The sequence below is a fragment of the Bacillus rossius genome, chromosome 1 (genome assembly GCF_032445375.1).
Source record: "Bacillus rossius redtenbacheri isolate Brsri chromosome 1, Brsri_v3, whole genome shotgun sequence".
Taxonomy (NCBI): Eukaryota; Metazoa; Arthropoda; class Insecta; order Phasmatodea; family Bacillidae; genus Bacillus; species Bacillus rossius.
Genome location: NC_086330.1, coordinates 232,401,841 through 232,423,592, shown reverse-complemented (window position 1 = coordinate 232,423,592; position 21,752 = coordinate 232,401,841). Strand labels below are relative to the sequence as shown.

The window sequence follows — 21,752 nt, the reverse complement described above, 5'->3', positions numbered from 1 at the left end:
ATCAGGAGATGCATAGGCACTTAGTAAATTCTTAAGTCTCGCCTGTCAAGACAATATTCCAACATCTCTCCACGATTTTGCATTGGGTGTCCTTGAGAATTTCAAAGGTTTGTCATTCGAAGTAACAGGATATCCTGGGTTCCACAAATAATATTGAAAGTGATACAAGCCAACCAAACCTTCAATACATCCTTTTCAGACTTTGTCATATTATATGCTGATACAAGAACCTCGAATTACTTTCGGCAAACAAGCTGAATGGGGTGTATAAAACATAAATTGACAAATGTTTACAACAGGTTCCTTCCATCTCTTTGAAATATAGGAATAGGTTAGTCTCGCTAGATGAGGGCCTTTTAATCAGCAAAAAATGATTTCCCTGCCCGGGGGCACCATAGATTCGATAGGCCAGACAAACCTCCTCCACCAGTAGTTGCACCACCAGACCCTAAGCTGCTAGAAGTTCACACCACTTTTATACCATTGTCATCATGGTCACCAAACCTCTCTCCTTTACAACCCACTTGCCACTTTTCATCCCACAATCACAATTTCAACTGCATACTCAGTATTTCATACCATTCACCCCACCATCATGCTTTTCAGTACCACCCTTATCATGACTCCTCTCACCCAGCTTGTCAGCCAGCCAGTTCACATCAAATCCATCCCAGCCTTCCTGCCATTTCCCTCCTACATGACCATCACAGCCAGATTCAACCCCTACCAACAATTTCCCTCTGTTTTCACCTCCTGCCAAACAACTCCTCTTCCCCCTGCAACCAATGTGCAGCATATCTTGACCACATCCATCCCTCACATCTCTCACTGCTTTTGACCCCCCTCTCTGTTTAGTGCCTCCAACATCAAAAACCGTCAATGGCTTCCCACCCCCTCACAAAATCCACCCCCACAACCTCAACCACCACACTTACCCCAAGACCATTAACTGTTCATAAACCCACAACAGGCTATGGGAATGAATACCTGTTACATGGGAAAATTCCCCACCCCATTGAGTGCCTACTCTTAGGCTGGAGTCATACAACAGGTTAAAAAACGTAATCAAGCCTTGCCTCATTACAGTGCAGAAATCAAGGAGGCAGCACAAATCCTACATTTAGGTGTTTCAGAAAGTGGGATAGTAATGGACATTCTTGATTGTATTGACTGTTACAAATGCTCATGTTTTTTTCCAAGCTCCCCCTCAGAATGTTGCTAAGCTGAATCATTTGTGCATACATTCCACGAATGTCGATTTCACCGACTACCAGAGGAACCCGCATTTATTTTTTGCAGAACAACAATACAATAAAAGAAACTTTTACCAACTTTATCAATACAAACCAAATCATCCAAGCAATTACCAGGCCTGGTACAGGAGCAGAAACCATTCTGCAGGTATTGTAAAAAATCAGCACAACAAACCAGATTATTAAAAAAAGGGAAACCAGTGGCCAGAATTTTTTTTTTCTGTGCCACCCCACTAACCAAACTTCAGGAGTTTTCCTACAATTAGTCATTTCACTCAGGTATTCAGCCGAAACAATGGTGTGAATCCAGAAAAACACAAAAACATCAAATACAAGAAAAAAAAATAGCGGAAAAAATAAATCATGTTAAACTGTTAAGTATCCTGCGGTAACCAAAAATACAGTGACCTTTACAAGACAATATAAAACATGCATATGTCCTAAGATAATGGAAATGTCACAGTGATTTTGGAAATATTCAACAGAATTACTCTATGTTATTACAATAATTGACACCCCCGAAATTACAGGTTTAATTGATACTGGATAAGTTTGTATTTTTAATTCAGGAAATATATTCAAATAAAACAGGAAAATTATCTAGTTAAGAAAATCAAATCGATAAATTAAGAAATGTTTAACTGCCTCGGAGCAGCCTTTGAATATTAGCATAGCTGCTGTATTCAAGGTCAAAATTGAGTTATTTTCATAGTCCTTTCCCTTTTTAGTGTCTCGCGACTAAGCGACTTCTCATTTTGGGCCCCAATTTCATTGCAAAACCATGCCTACTAATGGATATGCAAGCATAAAATTTTAATTTTAAATTTAGAAAACAAGATCAAATCCACCTTGTAGTGCCTGAACCAATAACTCAGAACAATGTCAATACACTAGTCACATGTTAAAAATATAGAAATATTTAATATTTTGATAATCTGAGCCAAGAGAAACAATTTGCAATCAAAAATCTAGTAAATTTTCATATGTTTTAATAAAAAATTGCACCGCACCCACTTGAATAAGATCATCAAACTGTTGGACCCAATTACATTAAAATGTCACCCATACCATTCGTTAGGTCCCAAAATGAAAATTATGTGAAACTAATTCAAAACTTGTTAGACAAAAATGCCATAGAATCCTCCACCTCCTCCTTCAATTTGCCCGTCTTTTTGGTTACAAAAGTTGGTTCCAAATATGTTGTGGTTGATATAAGAAAAACAAGCCAGCAGATTGATATAGAAACAATACCTCTCCCAGACATCAATTCAGCATTTCATTGATTTAGTGAGGCAAAATATTGCAGTTATTTGACCTTAATTCAGCGTAACACCAAATTCCACTCACTCAAACATCAAAACACGTCACTGCCTTTAGTGTACCATGGAATATATACCTACCAGTATGAGGTTGTAGGTACCATTTGGGTTGGCCAACTTTGCACAGATACTGACTTGCTTGCTAGAACAAGCACTGAGTAACATAAAATCTAATTTTTTTTTCAACTATTTGGATGATGTCGTTCATTTAGAAACATTTGAGGAACATATTGGTCATCTAACTGAGGTACTCAGTAGACTGTGCAGTGCAGGTCTAACAGTGAATACCAAGAAAGTATAATGTGCAGTCCAGGAAATATTTCTTGGTCATCTAGTCTAGCAAGGCAGTAACTATTGACCCCGCCTGTACAAATCCATCATACATTTCAAGCCCCCAAAAGACTCCAAAGGCATTGCCCACTTTATTAGCATGACAAATTTTATTCTAAGTACCTATATACAAATTTTGCAAAGCATGCTACACTTTAAATGCTCTGTGCAATAAAAATGTACAGTTACACTGGAAACCTAAACAGAAAAAGGCTTTCCAATTTCTAAAACAGGCAATAGTCAGTCCTCCAGTTACTCGAGTGGAATATTTCTCCAAACCCTTTATCCTACAGACAACTCCATCTAGCATAGCCATTGGCGCAGTACTATCCCAGGAATTGATGGTTGCCGACAGCCCATAGCTTTGCCTTACAAAAATATACCCATCAGGAAAGAAAAGCATCTTCAATATATGAGTTAATATTTTGGCAGTAGTTTTTGGCCTCGAAAATTCCAAAAAAATTGGAACATAAGGAATTTCTTCCGGAAACAGATAACCACGCCCTAGCATGGATTTTCACGAATCCTAAACAATTAGGCAAACTCAGGCATTGAATTGCCAAATTTTTTTCTCTTAAGTTCCAAATTCAGTACATCAAAGGCTCCCAAAATATCGTGGCATACACACTTTCTCAAATGTCTGAGAACCCCTCCGACCAAACTCCTCCAGCAGACTCACCATATTTGTGTCATGCTTTGCTCACTGATTTTCCGTTGGCATTTCAAAATTTTCAGTAGCACCAGAAGTCGGATGCATACATTTCTAATATAATTAAAGTTAAATCAGGCTCCGACTTTGAATTCTAAAATATTTTCAAAGGCCTTTTGTATCAGCATACACAACAGTCAAAACATTTGAAAATAGCTCTAATAAAAAATTTAAGGGTTATAATTTTTCAATATTACCATACTTCTCCTCTTGGTGCACATTTGGACAACTACAAAACAATTAAAGACTTAGCCATCGTTTTATTTTGGATGGCATGAATCATGACATTTCTTAACATGTCAAGTTATTCAAGCACTGTGCTCTCAGAAAACTGGTCCAGAAAACCCAGTATGGTTTCTTGTCGTCTGATGTGGTGGATCATCAAATGCAAAAACTCTTCATTGATTTTGTAGATCATTTTCACTTTTAAAAAGTTGTCACAACATGCTACTGGTATGCATAGATGCATTTTCAAATTTTTTCGGTCATTCCACTTCGGAAAGCTACAGCAAACACCACAGTAGTGTGTAATAGCCGGTCCTGAAACAGGCGCCAGGCGGTGGTGCCTGGTGCCAGTCCGCCATCTTGGATTGTGACATCACGGCGGCCATATTGGATGAGTGTAACGGGACACAGCACAACGTGACAAGTAGATTACGACGGCCATCTTGAATGAACGTGACTTTGACTTTTGACCTTAACCCCGGCGGCCATTTTGTATCCGCCATCTTGGATCCACCATCTTGGATCCACCATTTTAAATGATGTCATATTGTTTTCTCGAACATTCCGCCATTTGGTTTTCAGCCATTTTCAATTATGACATCACCGTTGCAATTTCCGTTACGACTGCCATCTTTAACTTTTTTATTTATTATCCAATTTTAATAAAAAAATTAAAATTAAAAAAAATCGTTAAATAAAATTTTAATAAAAAATATTTAAAAAATACATTTACGGCACGGATCTCGAAGTCCTCGGTTCGAACCCGGTGAGGCCAAAAAAAACAATAAAAAACAACAGATCTTCCCTCACTGTTGCTGCAGGCAGACTGACCCCCACCACTTTTTACCATGCATATATATCATCAGATAGTATGACGTCATGTCCGCCATATTGAAATTTGGACACCATCTTGGAAATCTTTATTTATTATCCGATTTTAATGAAAAAAATTCCAAAATTCATCAACAAATTAACTTATTAGAATTCTGATTGATTAGATCGATTTCCATCCTTGGTTCAAAACTGCTAAGAGAAAAAAAATATCAGATCCTTCCTGCACAGAAGCCACCTACAGACTGACCTACCACCAATACCAAGGTATATATCGTCAGCTGGTATGACGTTATGTCCGCCATCTTGTCATCGTCTGCTGGAGACCCCCATCTTGTTTTCGTCCTCTAGAGTGTGCCGGCGACATGTTAGTTTATTTTCTGTTCACTATTTCTTTAACCTCGACTGTTGGCATTGAACTTTGACATTGACCTTGAACTTTGACTTTGGCCTTGACCTTGAAATTTTACCTTGACCTTGAACTTTGACCCTGACCTTGAAGTTTTACCTTGACCTTGAATTTTTAACTTGACCTATAAATTTGACCTTTACCTTGAAATTTGACCTTGATCTTTGACTTTGACCTTGACGTTTATCATGGATCCATCATTTTATGTTCAGTACATGCTACCAGGAGCTACCACCTGCTAGTGGTCATTGCCACCATCTTGTTTTCGTCTGCTGGAGGACACCATCTTGTGTGTACTCGTCTAACCATCATGCTAGTTTTATTCTAACCTGCTAGAGTGCAGTAATCATTTATTATTACTGAGGTGCCCGCCATCTTGAAATTTGGGCGCCATCTTGAATTAATGTATTAATGTAACTAAAGATTTGGAAAAAATTCCAAAAGTCACCGAAAAAATCTTTTATTAATTTACATATTGAATCAATGGATTCCTGTCCTCGGTTCGATTCTTGACCAGTGACAGGTGTAACTAAATATTAAACATACTTAACATTTTGTTTTCCATTACTTTTCGCGGAGTTTATTAATCATTCACTCTACGAAAAACAACTCAAGTTAATATACCTGACCAATGAATTAAATACAGTGCCGATTAGCCTAACATAAAAGTCTAATTTTTCGCTCATCTGAATAACCTATAAGCCTATCAGGTACAAAGCCATCCATACATATAGACCAAGTGTCTCCGGACCATGAGAACGAGTCATGTCAATATCAGACGTATAGGCTAGTCATTTCAGGACCGCATTACCTTCTTCGCCGTTAGCTAATTGTATTCAATTAGTCAATCGTGTAATTTTTTATACATACTAAAGAACCAAGTGGCCTTGAAAAATATTTTAGTAACACCAAGAGGTTTTGAACTGGTAAATATTCAGTCACTACATTTTGTACTACGCGCAATCAACGAAAAGGCAGCACATTTGTCATTGGCTCCAATTGGCTCCAATATTCATTGGCTTCAATATTCATTGGCTCCAATATTCATTGGCTTCAATATTCATTGGCTCCAATATTAATGGGCTCCAATATTCATTGACTCCAATTGCTACAAATGCTCCTACAGGCTCCAAAAGGCTCTATAAGTCTTTTGGCTCAAACATTCTTTTGGCTCCAATAGTCATTGGCTCCAATAGTCATTGGCTACAATATTCATTGGTTCCAATATTCATTGACTCCAATATTCATTGGCTACAATATTCATCGGCTCCAATATTCATTGGCTCCAACAGTCATTGTTTCCATCAGTCTAGTGAATCCATCAGTCATTGGCTCCTACAGTCATTGGCTCCAACTGTCTTTTGTCTCATCAGCTCAAAATATATTTGGCTAGAATTCTACGAGTCCAAGAGACTATGAGGCCACAAGGCTAAGAGTCTAAAAGGATCTAGCTGGTTACGAGTTATATAGGGCTACGAGACAGCATGGCTAAAAGACCGCATGGCTACGAAACTACATGTCTTTGAAGCTACAAGAATACAAGTCTACTCGGCTCCAACTACTCCAGCATTATGTTATTAGATTACATGACTACTTGTTTACGTAGCTACAAGTCTACGAGGCTACTTGGATACGTAGCTACAATTATACGAGGTCCCAAGACATCATGACTATGTGACTACGAGCCATGAGGTTACGAGACTACGTGAATACGAATCTTCAAGTTAACGAGACTGCGAGGCTACAGAGCTACGAAGCCTCTAGAACACGAGTTTACGTGACTGCGAGGATACAGGACTACACGTCTGCATGAGTACTTGACTACGAAGCTACTCGTCTACAAGGCTCCAATTGCCGCATCTGTCTTCGTCGGAATTTTCTCTTTTGCTCCAACTACTCCAGCAGCATTATATTATAAGATTGCATGACTACTTGGTTACGTATTTACAAGTCTACGAAGCTACTTGGATACGTAGCTACAATTCTACGAGGTCCCAAGACATCATGACTACGCGACTACGAGCCTTGAGGTTACGAGACTACGTGACTACGAATCTTCAAGTTTACGAGACTGCGAGGCTACAGAGCTACGAAGCTTCTAGAACACAAGTTTACGTGACTGCGCGGATACAGGACAACAAGTCTGCATGAGTTCTTGACTACGAAGCTACTCTTCTACAAGGCTCCAATTGCCACATCTTTCTTCGACGGAATTTTCTCTTTGGCTTCAACTGCACCATCAGCATTGTGTTATGAGATTACAAGGCTACTTGCTTACATAGCTCCAAGTCTACGAGGCTCCAGTGCATCATGACTAGGTGACTACGAGCCTTGAGGTTACGAGACTAGGCGATTGCGAGTCTTCAAGGTTACGTGATCGCGAGGCTATAGGACTGCGTAGCTTCCAGAACGCATGGTTACGAGACTGCATGACTAATTGACCGCTGGGCTACGAAACTTTATGTCTCTAACGGACTACAATAGCACCATTCAGTGGTTAGAGTTAATTTATCTCATGCAAAGGTACTTGTTGCAATAAGTTCCGTTTTCAAACATCAGATGATGCCACGTGTTGCTTGAGGTAAATAATATTTATTTGTTTTATGCGGGATGCGGGATGCTTACTATTGATCGCATAAGGATGGCTTCGATAGTTTCCTAGGCGAAGGAAGTTCGTCCGTCCTGTTAGTGCTTCTCAGATTTCTCACGGTCCGCCATCTTGGATTGTGACGTCACGGCGGCCATCTTGGCTGGGTGTAACCTTGACATTTGACCGAAACCACAGGAATGATCGCAAGCACACGGAAAAAACCATACAAATATTGATAAGAATAATCACGAGCACACGGAGAAAACCATCATAATATTGGCAAGAATAATCAGGAGCACACGGAGAAATCCATCATAATTTTGTCATGGATAATCGGGAGCACACGGAGAAAACCGCCACACATTTTATTTGATATCATAAAATTAAAAAAAATAAAAAAATTAAAAATAAAAAAAATTACAAAAAATACATAAAATTCTGGCTTGAACTAGAACTCTATCTTTGCTCATCAATGAGACGTTCTCAAGCCAGGATAATAAATAAAGATTTCCATGATGGTGTCCAAATTTCATGATGGCGGACATGATGTCATACTATCTGATGATATATTTGCATGGTAAAAAGTGGTGGGGGTCAGTCTGCCTGCAGCCACAGTGAGGGAAGATCTGTTGTTTTTTATTGTTTTTTTGGCCTCACCGGGTTCGAACCGAGGACTTCGAGATCCGTGCTGTAAATGTATTTTTTAAATATTTTTTATTAAAATTTTATTAATTGATTTTTTTTTAATTTAAATTTTTTTCTCTAAAATCGGATAATAAATAAAAAAGTTAAAGATGGCGGGCGTAACGGAAATTGCAACGGTGACATCATAATTCAAAATGGCTGAAAACCAAATGGCGGAATGTTCGAGAAAACAATATGACGTCATCCAAAATGGCGGATCCAAGAATGCGGATCCAAAATGGCCGCCGGGGACAAGGTCAAAGTCACGTTCATCCAAGATGGCTGCCGTTATATACTTGTCCCATTACATTGTGTCCCGTTACACTCATCCAAGATGGCCGATGTGATGTCACTGTCCAAGATGGTGGACCGGCACCAGGCACCACCGCCTGGCGTCTGTTTCAGGACCGGCTATTACACACTACTCACCATCAATGCAGCTTTGCAAAACCACATCTTATATATGCTTGCCTTTTGTCCATAATCGTCTCAAATAATAGTTCTCAATTCATCTCCAAATTATTCATGAACATGTGTTTTTCTCATGTTATCCAGCGTGTAACCTCATCCCCCTATTACCCGAAGCCATCGCATGCAGAGCGTTTCAACAGGAACATCCATTCTGTGCTCATAGCATATCATGCGCCGTGTAGCCTCGTGGCTACGGACTGTGATCGGGACGAGTAGGATCGCATTTCAATGAAACACAGTATAGTTGGAGGCGTCCTTTATTGGCGGCAGCGAGAACGCGTACAAAATGCTATGACCAACCCTGTGCGCGTGGCTGTGTTCCGATCCGGACTGGCCCGCCTCTCGGGTCTTCCTTGCTGCGTGCCAGACCCCCCAGGGCGGGGGTGGCCTGCCGGCCTAACGGTACTCCTGGGGGGGGGGGGGGGGGCGCGCGCCCTGCCAGCTGTCCGCTCGCCCGCAGGGAACCCGTGAAGCCGGAGGGCTCCGGTCATCGCTGCAGGCAGCAGCGACCACGGCCGCTCGGCATTTGACATGGTGCACCGGCTGGCGCACCCGGGCATCAAGGCCACAAGGAAGTTGATCTCACAACGGTTCGTCTGGCCATCCATGCAAGCAGATTGTCGACTGTGGGCCCGATCTTGCATACCGTGCCAGCGGTCGAAGATTGCACGGCACACCTCCTCGCCGGTAGGATCTTTCATACCTCCTTCCTCCAGGTTCGACCATGTCCATCTAGACCTGGTCGGCCCTCTCCCATGTTCCCGAGGCTTTCGCTACTGCCTCACCATGGTTGACCGCTTCTCTCGCTGGCCAGAGGCCGTGCCTGTCGAGAACATCGAGGCAGCTACAGTCGCCAGAGCCTTCTACACCACATGGGTGGCACGTTTTGGCACCCCCCTGAGAGCTACCACCGATCAAGGCCGACAATTTACGTCCTCCCTGTTCGCGGCCCTCGCCGCCTTGGTGGGCATGACTCACCTCCAGACCACCGCCTACCACCCGGCCTCCAACGGGATGGTGGAGAGGTTGCACCGTTCGCTCAAGGCAGCCATCCGCTGCCATGCTACCGAGCACTGGGTAGATGTCCTACCTACCGTCTTGCTCGGCATTCGAGCCGCCTGGCGGGACGACCTTCGCGCCTCCGCTGCGGAGTTGGTCTACTGCCAGCCCCTGCGCCTACCGGGGGAATTTCTCGGAGAACATCCGGACGCCCCTCGGTTCGATGCCCCCGGCCTGGTGACGGACCTCCGCCTGCACTTCCGAGACCTGCGGCCAGTTAACGGCTCGCGGCATGGTGGGACAAGGCCGTTTGTCTCCAGGGACCTTCCGACGGCCACTGAGGTCTTCGTCCGCTGCGAGGGGCAAAAGGGGTCCCTACACGCGCCGTACGAGGGCCCCTTTCCGGTACTCGGCAGAACTCCGAAAACTGCAACTCTCCTGATGCATGGCCGGCGCACCACGGTCTCCATCGATCGACTCAAGCCTGCCTACATCTTGGCCGACCAGGAGCCACCAGCCACAGTCGCCCCCCCTCCTGTGGGGGAAACACCTCCCCAGCAACATCAGGGGCCCACCACGACTGCTCCTGCGCCTCCCGTGACACGGGCCGGGCGTCGTGTATGCTTCCCCGACCGCCTGCAGGGCGGTTTTTCGTGATGTGGCACATCACTGGCACGGGGGTGCTGTAGCAGCCGTGGTCGCTGCTGCCTGCAGCGATGACCGGAGCCCTCCGGCTTCACGGGTTCCCTGCGGGCGAGCGGACAGCTGGCAGGACGCGCGCCCCCCCCCCCCCTCCAGGAGTACCGTTAGGCCGGCAGGTCACCCCCGCCCTGGGGTGTCTGGCACGCAGCGAGGAAGACCCGAGAGGCGGGCCAGTCCGGCTCGGAACACAGCCACGCGCACAGGGTTGGTCATAGCATTTTGTACGCGTTCTCGCTGCCGCCAATAAAGGACGCCTCCAACTATACTGTGTTTCATTGAAATGCGATCCTACTCGTCCCGATCACAGTTCGTAGCCACGAGGCTACACGCCGAAACATGATTAATGGAATACCAACCCGGTGTGGTTACAGACGACATTTAACTATGCCCACCATAAAGGAAATAAGACAAAGTAATTTCAGTTAATGATCACATACTAGTACAACACCCTTCATTCCAATCTCTGGTCTTTGCAAGACATAATGCCCGATGTTCGAAAGGACATAGGTGGGATCTAGAAAAGAGCTAAAGCAATAGACGAGAAGTCAGCTTAACTCTCATGCTGCTTGATTGGCCCCTTACAGGCCCAGCGTTTTTGAGCCAGTTACAAATTTAGGAGATCCAAATTCTGGTTAGTATGTGAAACAAGCTCACTTGTCCCACTTAAAGAAAATACACCCTATACTTTTCCCTACTTCTTCTATCATTAGTTTTTCTAAGCTTTAGTAGGCCCAAGCATAGACTAGATGTTTATACTCACCATATAACCTAGGTCAAAACTTTAATTTTATATAAAACCATGGTACTAATTATAAGTATGCTAGTGGCACCACTCTAGTTTATAAGTTCATGTACAAGAGTTGGTTGTACTCTTCCCATGTGTATTAGTGCCGTATTTTGTTACACTGTAAAAGGTTATCTGCCTAACCTTGTGTTTTGGGTACAGGTTCTACGTCCCTAATAACTCCACTACCTCCCATTATGGAGAACCACCCTCTAGGGCCGCGTCACCTTTCAATATCCTTTACCACTGTGGCTCTGAGCTCTACCTCCTGGCACCACAGTAAACCGTATGTAGGCGCTTCCAATCTTATTTCCGCATCTCTGTCACCCAGCGCCACTGCCCACTTTGGTGATTTGGTGACCATTATTTTTCTCCTTCTCCACATAGTTACGCCCTTTTATATTTTTTTGAAACCCCGAACCCCCTTATTTAACTACAAGTAACAACTAACTCTCTACAGCAGTCCATCCGCAACTTCCATTGTGTCTTCGTGCAATTGTCAGAGACACTCGCTGACATTATTTAACTACTGCGGCATGGATTAAATGTCTCTGTTTTCCGGAGGATGTAGTCCTTCACCTAAGGGATTTAGCCCTGATTTAGCATTTTTATAAGTCTGCAGTTAGTCTGAAATTAGTGCCAATATTCTGGTTGACTATATTTTTGTACTCGTTACCCATGGAGAATGGTAAGTGGAACTCTATCACTCTTTTAGCCAACAGCTTTTCAAAGCTCACTTCTAAGCCATTTAATCTCTTTGCTATTTAAATTTTTTTAACTGGGGGCTTACAGTTCTGCAATGGGGTCCCAGTGATGGGCAGTAGTGTTGAGTCCCCGTACTGAGTACCCGCTCGGCCCCAAATTTCCTTGCGTCACTGCCGAGTCAGCCTTTCTTTTCAGGACAGTATCAACTTTGTGCTTCATGCACACGCCAGAAAAAATGCCAACCAAATGTAGAAAAATTGTTGGAACCTTCAACTCTACGACAACCGTTTTAGATTCTAAGAAAATTGTAGTCCATATAAATAGGTTTTTAAATAGACAGTCCTAAAGACAACTATCGGTACATTGAGATAATTGTTGTTATCTTATTATTTAAAATACCTTTATGTAAATTAATATTGATTTGTCATATCCAAACTTAAAATTATGTAGTATTGGCCAGCCATATTTTTGTTCACAGACCTTGCAGAACAAGTACTAGTATACCATTCAGTGTCTGTTAAACTATTATTTTCTGTCTTACTTAAGAATGTAAGATGTATAATATTTTCAAACTATAGCACGCTTAGTGCTCTTGATAATAAAAAGTACCATTTGTTTAGGATTTTTCTGATTGCATTAACCATTCAATTCAACTAGTAACGCAGCAATCAGATTCCCTGTCTTTTATACCACTTCGGCATTTATTGATCCTTCTCCTGCACACAACCAGTGTTCTGTTTTAAATATAATGTGCCTTACGGTGTTCCGCCTCTGATTTTTCGTTTACTTAAAACAATTGCTATTTTTTAAAAAAATTTAAGGAGTACTTTGAAGGAACAACCATGGTGTTATATTAATTACCAGCCTACGTACACAAATCCTATATTTCAAATGTATAATTTCGTTCGTAAATTAAGATATTGCGAATGTTTCTTTGAGTCGATGGGTTTTCTCGGGGTGTTTCTGTTTTTTCCACTAATCAATTTCATCGCTGCTTCATCTCAGCATTTCATCTATCATCCATCTTTAATGACTTGGATGTCGACAATAAGTTATTCTTCAATACAAACATTTATTTATAAAAGGCTTTGAAATTCGATATGAAATGAATCCAGATATACTCATAATCACAGTTTTATAGGCATAAGACATTACAGCTACAAAATATTCCAAAACATAATTTTTTTATCAATGAATAAATGTGTCAAGCTAACATGTACTGACAGTGAGAAACTCTCACATTGGTGAATTAATTCCAGAGGCTAGGATGAGGTTAGAAATCAGTATTAGTTTTTACCTAATTTGAGATTATTTAGAAATTGATTTCAGTGACACTAGGCTGATCAAGAGTGTGTGGGGATATTCTTATCCAAATAAACCTATTCTTTCCAGCAGCACAAATATTGATCTACATTTCTGTAATATTGCGGAAATGTGGGCAGTGTAGGTGACAGGAGTGGCCAACCTTGACGTAGTAGGAGACGTATATGGCGAAGACGTTGCGGTCCTCGGGTGAGTCGGAGGCGCAGGTGACGGTGGACGCCAGCGACGCGACCGCCTTGCTGAACGAGTCCTCGAGGGCAATCCAGTTCTTGGTGGCGCCCTTGGCCGGGTGCAGGGTGTACGTCTTGCTGAGGGACGAGCCCGGTCCAAGCGGGCACTCGCCCTGGCTGTTCACCAGCGCCACCACGTTCTTGAACTTGCCGTTCGAGAACATGCACACATCTACGTGCTGCACGACGAACACCTGCGACCAATGCCAGCACGCACTGCTGTCAGGGACCAACACGACAGAACAGTGCACACTTCTCCTACTCCTTCATCTGTGGCGAACTTGTGTTCCGTGTGTGTGACATACAGCAAACAAAAAAGTGAGGGAGTCTTTCAGTACTCGTCAAGATGCGTAACATATAACCTCGGTGACGAACATTTCATTTTGCAAACACACTAATAGTATGAAACTCGGACACAAATTCTAAAGCTGAATTATTTTAAGTAATGACGATTGTGATTTTTTTTTACACAAACTGTGTTTGCAACTAAACTTCTGAATGCGAATCAAACTCAGTTTCCGCACCCTCCGCTAGAATTCGTTGTCTATCGAATCATTCGATATTAGCAAAGCGAAATCCTAAACTATATAGCCTATAATGAAACGCCTCTGATAAAAGCTAAAAAGACTTGAAAAAAATTGGTTGTCTGTAAAGTCGGTTTACGGACGATAGTTTAACGTGACAACGTCATAACAAAACATTGATGAAATGAGTGCATACTTTTATGAATAAAATTGAATCATTTTTATTGAATTTTCACTATTTTGTATGGATACAAAGAAGGAGTGAAATGAAATCTTAAATTTAATTGATAAAATTACTTTTATTTGCACTCACTAATTCAAATATGTTTATTACTTTAACGAAGAGATTATTTTAACTATAATTTTTATACATGTTTTCTATTTAACTTCTTCCAATCTGCGTTATTCTGTTAAGGATAGGACGATGATAGGAAAAGAAGGAAACGAATGGGAGTGTTTCAAGGATGATGTGAAGGAAAATGGCTTACCCAACACCAAAATGCAGTCAAAAATAATATATTTGCGCCACGGACTGCAGCAATGCTAGGAGGAACGGGTTAGCAAAGAGCAATAAAAATGTTACATTAAAATGCATGAAAACAGAATTACGCCACGGACTCGGTCGCAATGCTAGGAGGTTCAGGTTACCAAAGAGCAATATAAAATGAGCGTAACGGAACACTGCGAAACGGGTTAATTTGCGCAACGGGACAGTTTTTCGTGCGTACAGTCGGCGTTCATCGATTTATTGGACGTTGTCACGTCAAAATGTAAACCCCGACTTTGAACCTGATATTCGATAAGGAACTCTATTAAAACACTTCCAATCCTGTTAAAATTCATTGAACAGTTAACATTATATAGTTTCCTTTTGGCTTTGTAAACTTTGGTTCACGCTATCCACCACAGATGATAGCACAGTGGTTACACATTTCCGTTCCATGCGATTTCCCTTCCATTCACGAAACTACTTCTACCAAATGCTGTATACCGAAACCTAAGATATTACACATCCTTAAAAAAAAATGGGTGTGTGGCCGCCACATGCATTAGAAGTGAAACTTCACAAATATGAGGCAAGTGAAACTTTTAGGGTACCTACTAATTGTAAAGCGTAATCATACATTGAAAATGTATGTTTATTTAATAGTGCCTGTCATTGTCTTCAATGGAATCTAAGAATGAATAAGTAATGGGTTTACAATAGGTAAAATATGATACATAACCATATTGGATATGTCGAAACAAACTGTCACACTTTTTCTAATGCTAAAACCGGATCCAACCTCAGATTTGAGATTATATAGTTTCAAATAACGAGTCGCGAATATATGCGAAGGTATGAGAAAACTATGCAAAAATTATGCAAGAGAAAATATGCAAAATTTTAAAACATATTGGAAAGTATATGAACTCATGCGCTGCTGTCATCTATAATCCTCTGCGAAGGTGTTTCAAGTTAAATTATTATTATATTTTTTAACACCGCACCATTGAACAATATTCCTTACATACGCTACACATACTACAAAGATTATAAATTAATTTTAATTAATTAAGATTTTAATTAAAATATGTATTTTATAAGCAATACTTATTTAGGGAATGACATTTTCTTTTTTATTTAAATAAAACTAAAAACAGTGCTGTTTGAAAAAAAGTATTTTAATATTAAGTCTCCGGTATCTACTCACTTAACCGTGTGGCCAGTACGCACTGGCACTTTTTATAAGGTGCTAATGGATTTTTGAGACACAAAAGATTATTTAAAACTTTAAATATTTTAAAAATAATTTTAATTTAATTTATTATTTTAATGAGTTAAGAGTACAAGATTTTAATTTTTGGACAGCATTTAAAAAGTTCATTTTAATATTTCATTAGTTTTTAACCATTTAAATTCTTTAAATTGGCTTCATTTATAATACGTATTTATTTAACCTTTTATCAGCTAGGTAAGAGTTTAGCGCGTATTGTTCTTCGTCGAGGTTGCGTACAAAACTGGCTTACGTGTGGTTATGATTTCTCAGGACTGACACTGCTGTGTGACCAGCATGTGTGACATCATTTTGACCAGCTAATCGGAGCATCATTTGGCGTTCGGCGGTCGGGATGGGAGATAGGTGTGCGGTAGTCGGCAGTCGGGGTGGAATATGGGTGGCGGCAATCGGGGTGGAGATGGGCATATGGTGATCGGCGATCGGGGTGGGTGATAGGTGTGTTGCGGTAGGCCGTCAGGGTGGGAGAAGGGTGTATGGAAGTCGGCGTTTGGGATGGGCGTCGGGTGTGTGGTGGTCAAAGTCAAATACTAGTTTTCGTCTGTTAGCATTTGAGGTGGGAAATGGATGTGTGGTGGTTTGGGTTATGGTGGGATATGGGTGTGCAGCAGACGGCAATTGGTATGGGAGACAGATGTGAAGCGGTTTGTTGTCGGGGTGGGAAATTGGCGTGTAGTGGTCGCGGTCGGTGTGGGTAAACGGTGAGTGGTGTAGAATTGTCTGTGTGGAAATGGGTGTGCGGTAGTCGGCAATAGTGGTGGGAAAATTCGGTTGTACGAATGTCGGCGTACGGTGTGGGAGACGAGTGTACAGTGGTCAGTGGTCGGAATGGGTTATTGATGTGCCGTGTTCGTCGGTCGGGGTGTAAGATGGGTGTGTGCCAGGTGTGGGTCGTTGATGGAGATGGTTGTGCTGTATTTGTCGGACGGAGTAGGACATGGGTGTTGTCGGTCGGTGTTCTGGGTGGAAGATGGATGTGCACTGGTCGATGGAAATTGGTGTGCGTTGATCGGCAGTCGGGGTGGGAGGTGTGTGTTCTGTGGTGGGCGGTCGGGGTGGGTTACGCTTGTGCTGTGGTCGAAGGCCGGGGTGGAAGATAGGCGTCGGTTTGTCGGTAATCAGTCTGGGAAATTGAAGTGCATTGATAGGCGGTCGGTGTGGGAGATGGATGTGTGGTAGTAGTTGGTTGGATTGGGAGACGGGTGTGCGGTGGTTGGCAGACCAGGTGTGTTATGAGTGTGAGGCGGTCTGTGGTCGGGGCGAGAGACTGGTTTGCATTGGTCAGTGGTTGGGGTTGGTTGATGGGTATGCGGCGGTAAGTGGTAAGGTTGGAATAAGTGTGTGCACTTGTAGGCAGACGGGATGGTAATTGGTAGTGCCGTGGTCAGTTGTTGGGGTTGGGATTTGGGTGTGCCGTTTTCGGCAGCCATGGTGGAAAATGGGTGTGCAGTGTTTGGGAGTGGTGGATGGAGACTGGTGTTGATGGCAGTCGACGGTCGGGGTAAGAGTAGTATGTATGTCGGGTGGCAGTCTGGGTGTGAGATGGGTGTGTGGCAATTTGCGGTCGGGTGGGAAAATGGGATACAGGTGTGCGTCGGTCGGCGTTTTGAGTGGGAGATGGATTTGCAGTGGTCAGCAGTTCGGGTGGGATATTCGGTGAGTGGTTATCGGCAGTCGGGGTTGGAGAAGGTGGTGCGGCGGTGGTGGTAGGGGTGGGAGAAGGATGTGTAGCAGTCGGCAGCCAGCATGGGAGATGGGTATGCGCCAGGTAGGTGCATGTGTGGAGACGGGTGTGTTGTGTTCGTCGGTCTGTTTGGGAGACGGGTGTGCGGCAGTCAAGGTTCGGGGTGAGAGATGGGTTTGCGTTGGTCGGTGATCTATATGGAAATAGGCGTGTCTCTGTCGATGGTCGGGGTGGGAAATTGGTGTGCTGTTATCGGTGGTGAGTTTAGGAGTCGGTTGTGCGGTGGGTGGCAGTCGGGTAGAAGACAGGTATGTGGTTGTTTGTTTTCGGGGTGGGAGATGGCTCTGGATCGGTCGGTTGTCGTGGTGGGAAATGGCTGTGCGGCGACCACCAGTTTGAGTTGAGACAGGTCTGCGGCAGTCGGCTGTCTGCGTGGGAGATGGGTGTGTAGTCTTGGGCAGTCGGGGAGGGAAATTGGTGTGCCTTGGCCAGCGGTCAGGGTGGGATATGGGTGTGCGATAGTTTTTGGTCGGCGTTGGTTACGGGTGTGCGGTGGTTGGCAGTCGTTCACGGAGACATGTGTGTGTTTGTCGGTAGTAAGAATGGGTAATTGGTGTGCTGTGGTCGGTGGTTAGGTAGAAAATTGCTTTGCGGTGGTTGACTTTCGGGCTGGGAAATTTGTGTGCTCTGGCAGCATTCGGGGTGGTACGGGTGTGTGGCGATCGGCGGCATAATTCTTCTGAGCACATTGATCTAGGAATGTGGGGCCGAGACTTTACCATCAGCTTTGGGGACCTGCGAGCTTCCACCATTATAATTGGCCTAAGCACTGTTATACAATGACACTGAAACATATACAGATTATGTACACAGAGACACGTCTTCTGGAAAAGAGATTCTACAATAGCATACAGTGGTAAACGGACTCGTACGGAATAGCTCGGCAAAGTTGAGCTCTTCTGTTTATGTTGAACTGTGTGACCAATAGAAGCCGCATAATTTGCTGCGGTGTTAGCTTGTTTGTTGTGTTCCAAATATGTTAATGATTAGTTTCAAGAACAATGATATAGTTATATTATTGCTTTGTCGTTTATTTTTATTACATATATAATTTTCGTCTATACTAAGATCGCGAAGCATTTCGTAATATATAATTTTTATTGAATTAATTTTTCGTAACCTTGAAATGCAATTTCGTTGGTTACTATTTGTTACGGTTCTTTGCATCGTAGAAACAACAGATGGGATATTAAAATGTTCCGGGCGATCAGTCCCCATTTACTTGATTCGTCTCTTTTTCCGTGCCATTGCAAAACTGTCGAGCCTAACTGTCTTAGGTTACTTGAGACTCCAGCTACGTTTTAACAAGTAAGTTACATTGACCTAGAACTTTATGCCCATGTACGCCCCGCGGGTGAAATTTTGAGAAAATTTTACCAAACCCTGTATTTTATGCAAGCTACCTATGTTTCGTTTATTTGTGCTCTTCCATAACCAATTTAAAAATGTACCGTTAGCAGTGTAAAACGCTCTAAGAAATATTTTGCCCACAAGTTGGATAAAATGGTGATAAGAAAACCTAACTTGCAACCGAATCTAATCGTTTTATATTGAAAATAAAATCTTATGATTCTAAATAATTCTTTCTAGCACTTGGGTTTTGAGTCAAACATTCGACAAAATCTTTTCGTAGCGATGCCCCCATCTTTTTTGTAAATAATCATCTTTGCGTTTTAAGTGTGTTTGTAATCATGAGCTCGGAAATCGTTTTAAGAGACCTGCATAAAAATATTAAAAGGTGTATTTTGAGTGCTGTATTTTATATGTTATGTTGCACTGGATGGGAAGTGATGTATGTAACCTTTATAAGTAGTAGCTAATATTTGTTTATTTTTATTGTGTGTTTTAATATTCAATATTTTAAATATAATTAATGTTCAGATTTTATTCGCGTTTAGGTTATCCATCTATAACAGTTTCAGCTTACTGTATATATTTGGTTTTGCTAAAGCTTTATCGGATATTTTAAAGGAAATGTATATTGGTAAAAAATATGTATAAAAATAATAAACTATTTTTTACACTAGCCCACTTCGTTTCTCTCTTCCTTGTTTAATATTTTGCGTATAAAAATTTGGTTATATAAACATCGGGTCTTGGTGATTTTGTAAATTAAATATTAGGATAAATTTTAATATTCTTAAAATTCTTTTGTGTGAAGTTTATGAATCCCAGCCGTGCGTGGGCCCGCGAGTCGATGAAAGTGTATAGCCGTTATCCTGTGATTCTTATATTAATGTACAGGATGTAAATTTTCACCTAAAAATTTGTAACTTTACATAATTAATTTCTGAAAAACCAGTTTCCAAGAAATTTTTATTGTAAAATAACAAAATAATTGCTATAAATTCTACAACATATTTATAGTAAAAAACATTAATTCTGCTTTTATATAAAGATGTATTTACGGTTTCAGTAACCTGTTATCACTCAGTAACTAGAACAGAGAAACAGGTTAGGTATTCGCAATTATCTGTTTTAGCCCAACCCTAATTTGCAATATCTGTATTCAATTTTTTTGTAATGTTGTAAAGAATGGTTTGTAATGGTAAAACAATCACTTACACTAGCACAATACAAGAAAAAAGTTCCAAAATCTCAATAGGGTCGCTCCCTCCGGGAAGGGATCGACTCAACGAAAGTCTAATACACTACTTGTCTCTGTTTAAATTTTATAGTATTCACTGGTTACTTTAATTGTTATTTCAATCCTACTGTTACGTTTCTTGTAATTATAAAAAATACAACTTTTCAAAAAATGTGTAGCTTTACAAATATTTCTTACTCTGTAACGAAAAGTACACAAGCACACGCATACTAGCTAATGCATTATAAAGATGGATATCCAGGATAATTTTAAAGCCTGTGAAACATTTCATAAAATCGGTACAGCGAAATGGAAAAGAATAACGTAACAAATTATATACCGCGTGAAAGAACAACTCTCAAAGTTTTTTTGAATGTAGCGCCAAAAAGCTATTTTAAAAAACAACCGACAGGGGCGCTAGTGCATGTAGTTGCTGAAAATGGCTGCGAACCAGGCAGAGAAAGCCTTTTGTGTGCTTGAATACGCCCGTAGCGAATCGGTAGTGAGTGTCCAAAGAGCTTTCCGTGGCAAGTTTAAACTAAACACCACCAGTTTACAATAGCATAACGAAGTGGTACAATAAATTCGAGGAAGATGGCTGTTTGTGCGACGCAAAACGGTCGGGTCGGCCAGGCGTGTCACAACAGACAGTGGATTGTGTACGGGATGTGATGGTGCGGGGTCCCAAGAAGTCAACTTATCGGGCTAGTGCAGAATTGAACATCCCTCAGCCAACAGTGTGGAAAATTCTTCGTAAGCGATTAAGAGTGAAGTCGTACAAATTGCAGCTTCTGTAAGCCATCAGCCACGATGACAAATTGCTCCGACTATAGTTCTGCATTGCCATGTAGAACCGTCTTGAAGACGATGACTTTGCAAGCAAATTAATCTTCTGTGACGAAGCCACTTTACAACTCTCAGGAAGAGTCAACCGACACAACACACGCATATGGGGGACAGAGAATCCACATGCAACTCTCGAACACGTCCGAGATTCGCCAAAAGTTAACGTGTTCTGCGCCATGTCAAACAAGACAGTTTATGGCCCCTTCTTCTTTGCTAAGAGAACTGTCACTGGTATCACCTACCTCGACATGCTGCAATTGTGGCTTATGCCACAACTTGAAGCTGATAGCAGGGACTTCATCTTCCAACAAGATGGTGCTCCACCTCATTACCACAATGTGGTACGAGATTATCTGAATGAAACGTTGCCACATCGCTGGATGGGCCGTGGGACGGCCGCTGACCAAGTGCTACTCCCGTGGCCACCACGATCACCGGACTTAACACCTTGCAATTTTTTCTTGTGGGGATACATCAATGATAGTGTTTATGTTCCACCTCTACCACAGAACCTTGACGAATTGAGACACCGCATCGTAGCAGCTGCTCTTACCATCACTCCTGATATTCTGGGTCGGCTATGGGCAGAATTGGACTATCGATTAGATGTGTGTCGTGTGACGCAAGGTGGACACATTGAACATTTATAACTAGTGAAAAAAAAAAAACTTTGAAAGTTTTTCTTTCACGTGGTATATAATTTGTTACA

General features: G+C 42.0%; 1 protein-coding gene across 1 annotated transcript in view; it reads right to left on the bottom strand.

Annotated features, from left to right (window-relative positions):
* Window positions 1-21,752, bottom strand: part of LOC134546166 (arrestin homolog) — a 522,610-nt gene that overhangs the window by 51,500 nt on the left and 449,358 nt on the right. Inside the window, exon 6 of the mRNA XM_063388746.1 lies at window positions 13,477-13,758. Coding sequence (XP_063244816.1) covers window positions 13,477-13,758 — 282 coding nt within the window. The remainder of the gene's footprint in view (window positions 1-13,476; window positions 13,759-21,752) is intronic.